This window comes from Castor canadensis, chromosome 6 (genome assembly GCF_047511655.1).
Source record: "Castor canadensis chromosome 6, mCasCan1.hap1v2, whole genome shotgun sequence".
Taxonomy (NCBI): domain Eukaryota; kingdom Metazoa; phylum Chordata; class Mammalia; order Rodentia; family Castoridae; genus Castor; species Castor canadensis.
In genome coordinates, this window is record NC_133391.1 from 79,368,443 (window position 1) to 79,381,127 (window position 12,685).

Sequence of the window (12,685 nt, forward strand, 5' to 3'; positions counted from 1 at the left end):
CCAAAAAGGCAGGAGAGAGCCCCAAACCCTTCTGGATTCCAGCTGAAGTGAGCAGTGAGCATAGCGTATGGTCCCAACAACTTCAGGACCCGAGAGCCCCTCCTCGGCTCCACCCAGAGCCTCTGTATCTCTGAAGCCAACCTCCCTGAAATCTGTGAGTCCCTGGTGAACCAAGACAACTGTACCTGGCAAAGCTGGTGCCTCTTGTTCCACCAAGAAAAGGGGCTCTCTTGAAGACCCAGGTCTGGAAAGTTTCATGTGGAGTCCTTCCTTCAAGTTCCAGCTTCAGATACTACTCCACTTTATCCTGCTGCCCATGATGTAGTGTAAGGGTTGCTCCTTTGAATACACTGTGGGTGACAAGAAGGCTGTTACTCCCTTCTACATGGACCCTGTGACCCTCAGGTAATCCCCTGCCTTGCTCATCCAATGTGCAAGGAAGTGACAGGGACTTTGTCCAGAGAAGTTAGGCTTTGAGGAATCCAATTAGCCTGTAGCAGGGAAGGAGATGCTGTCTTCATCAGAGGGGCCTCCAGGGCTCTGCTTAATGAAGGAAGCAAACTTTAATTGACAGAGGAGGGCTGTGGGCAGGCACCAGGCCAAGGAGAGAGACTGGCTTGAGCTGGAAAGAGTAGGGTGTAGTCAAGCAGCTGTCACCACATTAATGAGGACATTGCCACAGCCATAGGATCTGTTGGCAAAATGACTTTACAGCACCGTTGTTTGGAGACCTTGGGGTGAGGATGTCTGGGCAGAAACCCACCTCCAGAGGCAGAGACCAAGTCCAAGAGAGAGGTCCCCAAAGCACAGCCCTGGGTAAGAATTGTGTGCCAGTTTGCAACCCTATGCTCCACTCACCTGCCCTGTGTTCCTTACCCCAACAGCACCATGGCGCCATCCTACATTCCTGGGGCTCAGGGCAATGACAGTTCTGCCTCATCCCCCGCCCCATGCCTCACTACCCCTTCCACCACTATGCATAGTTAGAGAATCTGGTTTCTAAATGCATCACTAAAAAGAGAAGGTTACAGTGTGTGAAGACCTTTCCATGCTATGGAGCCAGGCTGCATCCTGGGCTTCATCTGGGGCTCTTGCTGACCCCCAGAGAGCACAGGGGATTGGGAGCTATGAACAGCCCCTTGGAGAGCATAGGCATCTGGAGTAGGTGCAGGGAAGCTCTGAGAAGGAAGAAGTTTGGCCAAAACTTCAGAAAAAAAAGGGACAGGTGCCCCGGAGTGACAGAACTGAAGGGCACAGGCCTGACCCACAGCTCTCAGCATGGAAGGTCTGGATGAAGCTAGGTGTAGCCCTAGCTTCAGATGCTCAGAGACAACAGTGCCCTCACCTAACCACAGCTGCTCGTCCACCTCTGCCATTGTCTTGCTGTTGTCCTACGGCAAGTTGGGAGCCCTCCAGGACTGGATTGTTTTCCCATGTGGAAGAAGAGGGCACTCATGTTGGCCTTAAATACCAAGCCAGGGTCTTCTTGTTCCATGACGCACTGGCTTCTGGCACCTAGAAGGCTCTCAGTAAGCATTTGTTGAGTGAATGAAACAAAAGTCCCATGGAGGCAGAACTGAGTTGAAGGCAAGGAAGAGCCACAGGTTTGGACTGGGATCTGGGCATAGACTGGGAAATTTATAAATGAAAGGAGTGTAGTTGGCTCACAATTCTAGAGACTGGGAAGTCCAAGATCAAGAGGCTGCATCTGGTAAGGGCCTTCTTGACGCTCCATAACATGACACAAGGCATCACATGGTAAGACAGTGAGCAAGCGAGAGGGAGACAGAGAGAGATGGAGACAGAGACAGAGACAGAGACAGAGACAGAGAGGGAGAAAGGAAAGGGGAGTCAGTGTTACCCAATGATAACACCCTCATGACCTAAACACATCTCAGTTAGGTCCTACCTCCCACCCAACACGGAGATCAGTGAACTTTGAGGGACACGTTTATAACATAGCACTGAGAATAGTCCCACATACCCAGAGTGACAAGCTGCCACTTCTAAGGACAGCTGAGGCAGCTGGGAATGAGGGACATGGTTGATGACTTCCTAAGGGGTCTGGCTTTCGTTCCCCAGAAAAAATGTTACAAAGAAGGACCAGCCCGAGGAAAATAAATGCAAAAATCCATAGATTTAGAACATGCGTGAAGCCACTAGCTCCAACCTGTGTTGTCCTGAGGACCCAGGTCTCCCTCCAGCTCTAGGAATTCAGTGTTTCATTTGGACCCCAGAGAAGTCTGGTCTGAGGGAGTCGACATGCCATCCAATCTGCACAACCATTTGGCTCTATATGGAGCAGTGACTGCCTGGTGACCATGCGACCTTTGCTCATGCCTTTCCCCCTGTTTGCCCTCCCCAACCAGAAAGAACTCACGGCTACAGTTCAACAAGGTGAAGGTAGAAGATGCTGGGGAGTATGTGTGCGAGGCCGAGAACGTCCTGGGGAAGGACACTGTCCGGGCTCGCCTACATGTCAACAGCGGTAAGTGGCCCCTTAAGGAAGGGAACTGTCCTGGGGAGTTGGCAGGGTAGGCCGGTGGCCCCCAGTCTTCAGAGGCTAGCACATGATCCATCTTGCAGTTGACTCCCCTCCCTCCTTCTGCTGCCATATCAAGCTCGAGATCTCAGCCGATTCAGAGAAATGCAGTCGAAGCATAAATGTTTAGCTTTGTTATCTGGGCCTGGAAGAGCCGCCAGCTCTCATTTTAAATACCCTGAAAACTAAATATTTTGAAATCAAGAGGTGGGGGTGGAGGGAGGGATATTTTTAGAAGGCAATTATGGGAAGCTGGGCTGCCAGGAACCGGGCCGGGGGAGAGACAGGCCTGGGGCATGTGCAAGCTGCCTGCATGTTGCCTGATGCATTGCTGGGTACTTGAGTACAGGCAATGGGGTAGGAAGCTTGGGTAGGGGGGCCCCCTGGGGCAGCCTCTGCTGGGGGTTGGCAGACCTTCCCACAGGCCTTCTTCTCTCCTTGAAGACTTACAAGGTAGGATCTCATGGCACCTCTTAGCCTCTCCTCCGTGCCAAAGCAGCCTGTCATCAGGCAGTGCCCCTCCACTGTAGTCCTGGTACTTCACATCCCACACATCCCTCTCCTCCTCCTCCTCCCAGCACCTTCAGGTGAGCATACCATTTACCTAGCCCCCAACCTAGAATTCACTTTTGGCCCTGCCCCCAACACAGAATCTAATCCTCTGTTTGTCATGGCCTACCTATATGTCCGCCAAACAGCCTGGTCGTACTCCAAGCCAGCACTATCTAAAAGAGAAACTGTAACACACCTGCCTCATGACCCTCAGGTGAAAAGCCAACCCAGACCCTCTCTGCCCTGCCCTGGGGAAGGACATCTCTGTCTCCCTAGCGTCATGGGCTCCTAGGACTCCTTTGCCACTGTGTCCAAGAAGTCTGAGTCTCCATGTTCTGGGCAGTCTTCTTTCTGGAACTTTCTTACACCTATCCCTTCCATTTCAACCCCAACACAAGGGCAACCCTGGCTCAGGTTTCATGCCTACTCACCTACGTCAAAGCAATGGCCTTTGAAAACCCATTCATTCAACCCACAACCTGGAGTCATAGACCAAGGAGTTCTTCATCAATCTGGGCCAAATGACCTATCCAATCCTAACTACACTCATTCTCCTTTATACTCCATCTTTATTCTTTCTCCCTTGCCATCTCTCCCAGGCAGCCTTCCTCCTTGACCACCCAGCCCACTGCAGGGTCATGTCCAGTTTGGATCTCAGTCCTAGGATATTTCTTGACCCACTACGGTCTGGTGGCGTCTCTTGAATTCTAGACTTGAGTCATTCTTCAACTCCTATACTGTGTCTTTGTGGAGATGACCACTCCAGTGGAGGGTGAGGTCTCAGAAGTGGGGAGGACAGGGACGCTGTCTCTCTCCCTGGAAGTTATGATCATAGCTGTTATTTGCTGACCCAGGGTCCACATTAGCTCATGAACCCTTACTCAGACTCAGGATGTATTTTGTAGACTATGAGTGGCTCAAAGAGGTTAAGTATTTTTCCCAAAGTCAAACAATTAGCTAAAGATAGAGCTGTATAGTGTAAAAGTCATTAGCGAACAGCCATGGAGCTCCATGGAATGTGTCCTGTTCACTACTGCGGCCTCAAGGCTTACTCAGTGCCTGGTACACACAGTAGGACCTGGTAAATGTTATAGTAAAGAACTTGTAACCTGCTCCAAGACTTTTACTGCCCCCTCAACATCTCAGCCTGGGCATGGTACAGAGGGCGTACCTGGATCCTTGCTGCTCTCAACCTGTCCCGAGGCTAGGAAAGTAGAACATGCCTAGGGTCTAGCACCTGTCACCTCTGTCATCATGAGAAGACACTCTGATTCACCCTGGATTTTAGGTTTCCTGTTTTTAGACAGTCTTTCTTGGTTAAAACTGACAAGAATTCCACTTAACCCTACCTTAAGGAATTCATTTATTGGCTTAGAAAACCAGGAGGTCTAGGGATGAAGGTGGCTCCAGACATTCAAGAACTGAGAGGATGGATCAGGACATTTTCTCCCAACATATGCTGATCTTATTCTTTCATACTGTGAAGTAGCTTCTCCCACATTGGGAGGAATGGAGCGAGAAGAGGTGGTCATGGCCTCAGACAGGTCCAGGCTTGTTTCACCCCAGCCCACCCACCTCTGCTCTGTGCCCATCCATCCAATCATGAAAATTTATTGTGACTGACCCTACTGGGGTCATATGCTCACTTGGCCCTGTGACTATGCTCAGGAGGGTGGGGGGCCATCTTTGCCTGCCTGTCTGTGTGCAGAGGGGCTCCTGGGAGGCAGAGCGCCTTGAGCCCATAGCCTGCTGAAACTATATGGAGAAAATTCCCTGGAGGGCTCCACTAGCAATGAAAGAGAGAAGGACAACCACACAGAACACCACAGCTCTCTGCTACACAGGGAATGGGGACTGTGACCCCTCAAATAAACTGTAATCCTACCCCATGCCTGGCTCCCTCAGCCTGCAGCAAGCCGGGCTGTGTTCAGCTTGGGAGCTGGACAGTGGAGCCTTTGGAATGGGCACTGAGGACAGATCTGGAATCCTGTCTCCCTACAGGGCTCCCTGTCTCTTGTCCCCTCAACCTGGCAGGATAGCAGCTTGCAAGTCAGTAGAAAGAGTTCAGAAATTTAGCCTAATCCTAGCTCTATGTCATGCAATTCTGAACACCTTAATCCACCTCCTAACCTTTGGGTTTCCCTCATGGGCTGAGCTATGATCTTAAGCTCCTTCTCCCTAAAATTCTGGAATTCTGAGATTGATGTTGAGGCTGCCATCCTGTGCACCTCACCAATAGGAACATACATGCACACATACAGTGCCCACCTCTCCTGCTGCCCTGTGCTCACGATAGACAAGAGTCTAGTCTTATTGTGAGGAGGTGGACGGGGCCACTACGGGGGACCAGGAAGCCCGTTCTGGGGACGTTTTCTCAGGCAGAGATGCCTGGGCTCCTTGTTTACTTGCAGAACCCAGGAGACCTGCAGCAACCACACCCTGAGGAGGGGGCGGAGGGCGGGCAGCGGGCAGCTGGGCCTGCCCCCTCTGACTCATCCCGAGGTGGGTTGGTATGGCCCGCCCAGGCCCCAGGGGAACCAGGGCCATGGGGGTAGGGCATCAAGGAGCAGCGGGCTGTTGAAGGGGCATCGCCAGGCTCCACTTGGGTGGAACCCAGTGCTCCTTCCCCACATCAGAACAGGTCCTCCTGGCAGTTACCACTCTGCAGCTCACAGGAGGCTTCTGGCCTCCCTGCGCCAACTGGGAGGAGGGAAGAGCAAGCAGAAGTTTGTGGAGCTTGTAACAAAACAGTCAACTTGGTTACAACCCACTTCTGCATTAGAGAAACCAGCTGTCTGGCTCTGGTATGAGGCAACTCGGAGATGTCCCAGGTACCTGGCAGAGGGCAAGCAGGTTTGCCCAGCATTGTCACAGGACCATGGAAGCCCCAGAGAGACTTCCAGGCCTGTCTCCTTGCTGGTGCTTTAAAAGGCTAGTTGTTCGAACACATCCATATACACACTCCCACATTCCGCAAGCCTTATTCAGCTGAGCTCTGGAAAGTCACAGTCTTGGCCCCCAAAAAGTCCCTCAAATGCCAGGAAGCTAAAACCTGGTCCTGAAAGTGTCTGCCTTTCCTAATAGACAAAGGAAGAAGGACAGGCAAATGTACCAAAGGGAAAGGGGCTAGGCACAGGCAAGGAGGTGCCACGAAGGACCAGGAAACAGTGGATCTGGGCCTTGAAGGAGAAGCAGAGGTTCTGCCCATGAGTAAGCAGCTGCAACAGCAGGCAGCAGACACAAAAGCTCCAAAGCACTGCCCTCAGTTCTCTGCCTGCTCCATTCTTACTCTTCAAGGGCTCTGATCACCTCACTCACTGAGACACTAATGACTGATAGCCACTTCACCAGGGGCAAATATGCCCCTCCCAAGCATATTTGTAATTAGTTTTTTAGATATAATTTACAAATCATAAAATTCACCCTTTTAAAGTATGATTCAGTGATTTTTAGTATAGTCACCCAGTTAGGTAACCATCACCACTAATTCAAGAATATATTCATCACCTCAAAAAGAAACCCCACACACATTAGCAGTTACTCCCTATTCTTCCCTCTCTCCAGCCCCTGACAACCACTGATCTACTTTCTACCCTTGTAGATTTACTTATAATAGACATTTCACATAAATACAGTCATACAACATGTGGTCTTTTGTAGCTGCGTTCTTCTACTTAATATGTTTTAAGGTTCATCCATATTGCAGCAGTATGAGTACTTCATTCCTTTATGACTAAATAAATTCCACTGTATGAATGTACTACATTTTGTTCAACCATTCATTTTTTTGAATTATTGGGTCATTTGGATCATTTACACATTTGGCCATTATGAACAATGCTGCTGTTGACATTGGTGTATAAGTTTTTGTATGCACATAGGTTTTCATTTTCTTAAGGATATACATAGAAGTGGAAACATGGTAGTTCTATGTTTTTTAAAAAGAAAACTACCAGACTATTTTCCAAAGCAGCTATACCATTTTATATTCCCATCAGCAATGCACAAGGCTCACCAACACTTGTTATTATCCATTATTTTTATTCTAGTCATCCTAGTAGATATGAAGTGATCTCTCATTGTGGTTTTGATTTCATGTCCCTAATGACTTCCCAGGAATATTTGCATGTAATTAGAGACAATGCTTTACTCCTATAGAAAAAATATCACCGTCAACTAAGGACTCTAGACTAGTCCCTGGGATGGTGGCAGATGATATTTTTCTCTAAAGAATCAGATATTTATTTGCTCATTCATTCCTTCTGTAAATATTTGTTAAGCACCTATTATGTACCAGGCACTCCGCTAGACATTGGTGTTCAATAAAACATGACAAATGTGGTTCCTGCCCTAAGGGCACTTATGTTCCGGTGGAGGAGCTAATAATGGCATGCTCAGTCATTTAATTATGTTAGAATAAGTGCTACAAGCAAAAGCATATAAAATGAAAAAGAATAAGGGAATAGTTTGACCAGCTAGAGAGGTGAAACCTCTCCAGGGCCCTCTGGGAAGGAGAACTCCTAGCTTGTTAGAAAACTCAGTCTGAGACCAGTGTGGTCAGAACATAATGAAAGAGAGGGACAGGAGATAATCAGATCAGACCTAGGGAGGAGTTGGGGACTTTCTTCTGAGTGTACAGGGAAGCCTTGGAGAACATTGATCATGGAAAGGATTGACCCAGTTTACATATTTTAAAGACCATTGTGCCAGCCTCTAAGCCAAAAGGTCAGAGTGAAGGCAAGATAGATCAGTGTGGAGGCTACTGTGGTCAGTCAAGGAAGAGAAGACTGTGCCCTGGACTGAAGGAGGAAGTAGAAAATAAAGATGGAGCTTCTTGAGAAAGTAGAAACCCTTGGGAATAGATAGTGGTAGGGAATAAAGGAGAAATGAAAGATGCCCTCCAGGACTTTGAGCCCTGGTGAGTGCCATTTGGTTACCAACATAAGAAAAACTGGAGAAGACAGTGGTTGGTGCAGATGACTGGGAGCCTGGTTTTGGACATGTTGAGTTTGGGTGTGAGCCATCCACATTGGAATGTTCAAGGGAGTAATCAGACCCTTCCACTTAGAATCCATATGTCACCCGACTTCTCCAAACATGGGGACACAGTGAAGAAATATAGGCATGCTGATAAGGTAGTGTAGACATGTTTCCTTGGGACCCACATATGCCAGGCTAGTGTGGTGGTGTGAACACCCCTGTGCATATGGAAATCTCCCTGCAGTGTGGGCTACACCACCAGCCAAGCTGGGGCACAGTGACTTGGGAAGGCCCTACCATGGTATAGAGCACTGTCCTTTCTGAGGTGGGAAGGCCTGTGGCTACTGTCCCCTACACCTTCTATGATTAGTTCCCCCACCATCCTCCTTTTTTTGCCTTTCTTGGGCCCAGGCCTCGTCCTCATGATGATATAGTATTGGCAGCTCATGCTAGTTCTAACACAGCAGTCGGGGGGCAGAGGGGAGCTCCATCTTTCTTCATTTGTCCTCTACCTCCCAAGGATTCAATAGGCACAGATTGTGTGACAAGCTCAAGTATGCATCTGTGGTCCCTGTCACCCCAACATCCTCACTGCTGCCCACTCAGCTTGGGTGGAATAACAATGAGGACACAGTGGTGGACAGTATACATCACCCTGATGGCAAAGAGTAATGCTTGTCTCAGCCTGACAAGTCTAGGCTGAGATTTCTCTGGCTTAGCCCAGGCCTATAGGAGGCCCCAGGCTGGGGTCTTTGTTGTGTTTGTCTTCTTCTGTTCATGTCAAGCCTGGGTGCTGATGTGTCCTTTCACAAGGGAATGAGTAGCTGGGAAGAATGCACAACTAGGGATCAGGAGCCCCAAAACCTTGTCACAATACACACTCTGACACTAGACAGGCACTTAGCCATTCTCTTTCCTCACTCCTCCTTCACGATGTAACTGAAGGGCAGGGCAACCTCTAGGATCCACCCAGTGACAGGACTTAATAACTTGCAGGCATGGTCACCTCACTTGTTTCTTTTCTTTGTCCCTTTCTTAGTTTCCTGGGTCTCACTGACCCAGAAGAGGGGCAGACATCAGCATGCAGTTTCCTCTCCATGGGCCAGCATGTGGGGCCCAGCTGGGTTTGCAGTGGAGCCTTGAAGGAGCCCTCGGCAGGGGTGGGGCTCCATATGCCAGCTCAGCAGCAGGCATGGGCTGCAGGGGAGGCTGGGAGCTGGCCCTGCCCGCTGGGTTTTATCAGCAAGCCCCTCAGACATATACAGAGGCAGAGCTGTGTGTACAATCCCAGTCCTCTGCGCTCCATCTGTCTCCTCACATGTCTAAACACTGAGGGCACCAAGTGTCTGCCCTGCTTCTTCCTCCTCCTCTCACCTCCTCCCCATTACTGAGGGGAGCCTTAGAGACTCACACCCTGAGGAGATAGGACCAGCCAACGTGGGATGGGCCCCCTCAGTCTGAGTGGGAGGCACTCAGCGCCTCAGAGAGCTGAGGGGAGGAGTATGGACTCCTTTGCTGTGGCTCAAACTGGATATACCGCCAAGGGCATTATCTTACAGATGAAAACTGACATTCCGTGCAAGAATTATCACTGGACACCAGCTTCCTAGATGCCTTCCTGTGATGGGGGAACAGGGCTTTTCGTTATTTTCATTTTTCAAATGACTCTGATTAATTGGATGTGCAGTCTGCATTAGCAGCCTGAGCACCCACCCTGCCCCCCAACACACACACACCCTGTGTCCCTGTCCCCAGCCTCATCTCCTCCCCTCCAACCTGAAGTCATGATTTATAGCCTGGACTGTTCAAGGCTAGAGGCTCCCTCGAGAGGCAACAGCTAACAAGGTGAGGGAGGAAGGGGCTGAGTGGCATGGGAGGATGTGGAGGAGACCCTGGATGCTTTTGGAGAGAAAGCGTAATGGCCTTGACAACATTCCAGCCCAGCCCAAGAGAAAGAGAGAAGAGAGTGGAAGCTGGGGCTCCTCCACAGATCTTAGAAAATGACAATGTCCAAAAGGAGCCATTCCTCTCAAGTCCCTGCTTCCTTCCAGCCACCCCCAATCCACCATGAGAACCCAAACAGTTCAGATAGGCTTCTCCCCACACCATTCCTCACACTGCGGTGGACCTTCAGGGTCCACAGGGACAGGAGGGGCAGGATAGAGGTGGTCCTTACTTCAGCAGAGCTACCTTCTCACCATCTCCAAAACATCTGAAAACCTCCCTAGTCTTTAGAGGTTGCCTAGAGTGTGGACAAATGGTCAGAACTGGTGATGGCTTCCCATTTGCCTTATTGCCAACCAGGAGGGACCCACAGACCTTCCCTCCCTAGGCAATTCCTGTAGGCTCTGGGGATCTTCCAGTTTTGAGACAGAACATGAAGGGCCATGAAGGAGGTGATTCCTGGGGCCCAGACATGATCTCAGTGGGTCACTAGAACATGTCTCTCATACCTCCAGTGAGCACCACCCTGTCCTCCTGGTCGGGGCACGCCCGGAAGTGCAACGAGACAGCCAAGTCCTATTGTGTCAATGGAGGCGTGTGCTACTACATCGAGGGCATCAACCAGCTCTCCTGCAAGTAAGTGACCAGTGGGGGTGCGTACAGGGCCAGTAGTAGGGCAGGAGATGCTGGGGCAGAAGTGGAGGGCTCTAGGGAAAGTGGGCTTCTAGCCACTGGAAAGGGTCCCCAAGCGTTGTAGACAGGGAGGTTGACCTGCTTCCTAGTCTTTCTGGAATGTAAGGAGGTATAAACTCTAAAGAACTTCTGCAGTCCCAGTTTCCTAGGTTCCTACCACCCATCTCCTGATGTCTACCTCTCTCCAACACCCTTTATGGACATGGGGATGCCAGACTGAGGCACTGGGCTCTTTCTCTCTCTGTCTCTCTCTCTCTCTCTCTCTCTCTCTCTCTCTCTCTCTCTGTCTCTCTCTCCCTCCCTCCCTCTCTTCCCCTCTCTTTCTCCTTCCCTCTCTCCCTCCTTCTTCCCCATCTCTCAGCAACTCTCCATATTTACTCTGGGTGAACATATCCCAGCTACATCTTCCCCAACAGTGAGGGACCTGGAAGGGTCAGGTAGGGCACAGGCTCCAGAGGCCTTGGCACCTGAAGGTCCTACTCATAAAGTCTAGAGTGGACAAGAGGGGCCTGCCCAGAACCCAGTGCTGACCTCAAATCTGGCTGCTCTCCCTGCCCTGCAGGACCCCAGTGTCCAGGAATGCCCTAGGTACTTACTGAGCCCCTTTAGCCTCTAGTCCCTCGGCATGAGGGGACACCAGTAAGGGTACCACTCTGAGTGTAGCCCAGGGTGTCCCTAGGAAGAACACCAAGGAGCTCAGAACCATTAGCAACCTGTAGCAAATAGGGCAGGTTAGGAGAGAAGCAAGTTGGGAGGGCATGTTAGGGCCCAGCTGGATCTTCTGGATGACTGGGTTCCAAAGCCCCCTAGGACAGTTTTTCTGGTGGGTATGTGAAGAGGGTGACAGGAGCTTAGTGAGACAGCACAGGCTCTGTCCAGATCATGGGGAGGAATAGGAAAGGGGTCTAGTGAACAACTCAGGTTTCTCAAAGCAGCCCAAGCCTAAGGCCCCAGCAAGGTGCCAAAGCTGCCCCATTCCCGTGGCATCTGGGCAAAGGCCACCAAAATATTGATGGTGATTCAGAGAGAGGGATTTGACCTCCCCACAGACAAGGTCAGACTTGCACTTCTGGCTTTCCTGCGTCTGGCTCCCCAGGCCACATCTGTACCCCCATCCCTGGCTTCAGTCTTTTTTAGAAATGTGGGCCTGGCAAAGAGGCCAGGACTTTTAAAGATCCCTCTAACTAGCAATAAGGTCACAGGACCTGTGCCTCTTCACATTCACCCACAGAGCAGAGTAGCTTGGCTGCACTGCCAGGCAGGACCCCAGCTGGCCTCCTTGCTGGCTTCCTCTCTGGTCCCACCCTTCACCTGCTGCCACCCCCTCCCTGCCCTCCTCCCCTCCAGAACCTCAGAGAACAGTCCCAAGAACAACAACAGGTCTTCCAGAGAAGTTCTGGGCCTGTCCTCCACCCTCATCCTTTCCTGCTTCTGCCTCTCAGAGGCGACCACATCAATGTTACAGACCCTGGGAAACATTCTAGCCTTGAAAATGCTCTGAGCTCTTTTGAACAGACCTACTAGAAACCCTTAAGAATTTTGGATTGCCTCACAGGGAGTGCCCAGCCCTGCATTCCCCTTTCCTTGTCCTTGACAAAAGGAAAGGCCTCTCCTCTTCCTTAGCCCCTCAGACCCCTGACCCTCAAAAGGATCCAGCATTGTCACTGAAATCAACCCTTGCACCTGACAGGGAAGGCTCGGCCCCCCAGGACAGGCTGAAGACGAGGACTGAGGAGGGTCTCCAGAGCCTGGGCTCCAGTGCTAGGGTTCAGTATGGGGAAGGGAGGGATGAGATACATGGGCTGCCAGAGGAACCTGCCAGAATGGCTATGTCCCTAGAGCTGGGAGCCTGCCTTGCTGAATCTGAGGACAAAGAGAGGAGCATGAGCCCTTGTGTCCTGTTTCCCCTCCCCCCACACCAGGGCAACTGGGTTTTACTGCTTAGAATGTAAACTTGGTACCCAGAGCCACTAC

At 50.7% G+C, this 12,685-nt stretch overlaps 1 protein-coding gene across 3 annotated transcripts in view; it reads left to right on the top strand.

Moving 5' to 3' along the window:
* The window catches only part of Nrg2 (neuregulin 2), a 189,751-nt gene that overhangs the window by 156,439 nt on the left and 20,627 nt on the right, over nucleotides 1–12,685 (top strand). For all 3 annotated transcript variants that reach the window (XM_074076877.1, XM_074076876.1, XM_074076878.1), the window contains exons 3-4: nucleotides 2,370–2,488; nucleotides 10,534–10,654. In XM_074076877.1, coding sequence (XP_073932978.1) covers nucleotides 2,370–2,488; nucleotides 10,534–10,654 — 240 coding nt within the window. The remainder of the gene's footprint in view (nucleotides 1–2,369; nucleotides 2,489–10,533; nucleotides 10,655–12,685) is intronic.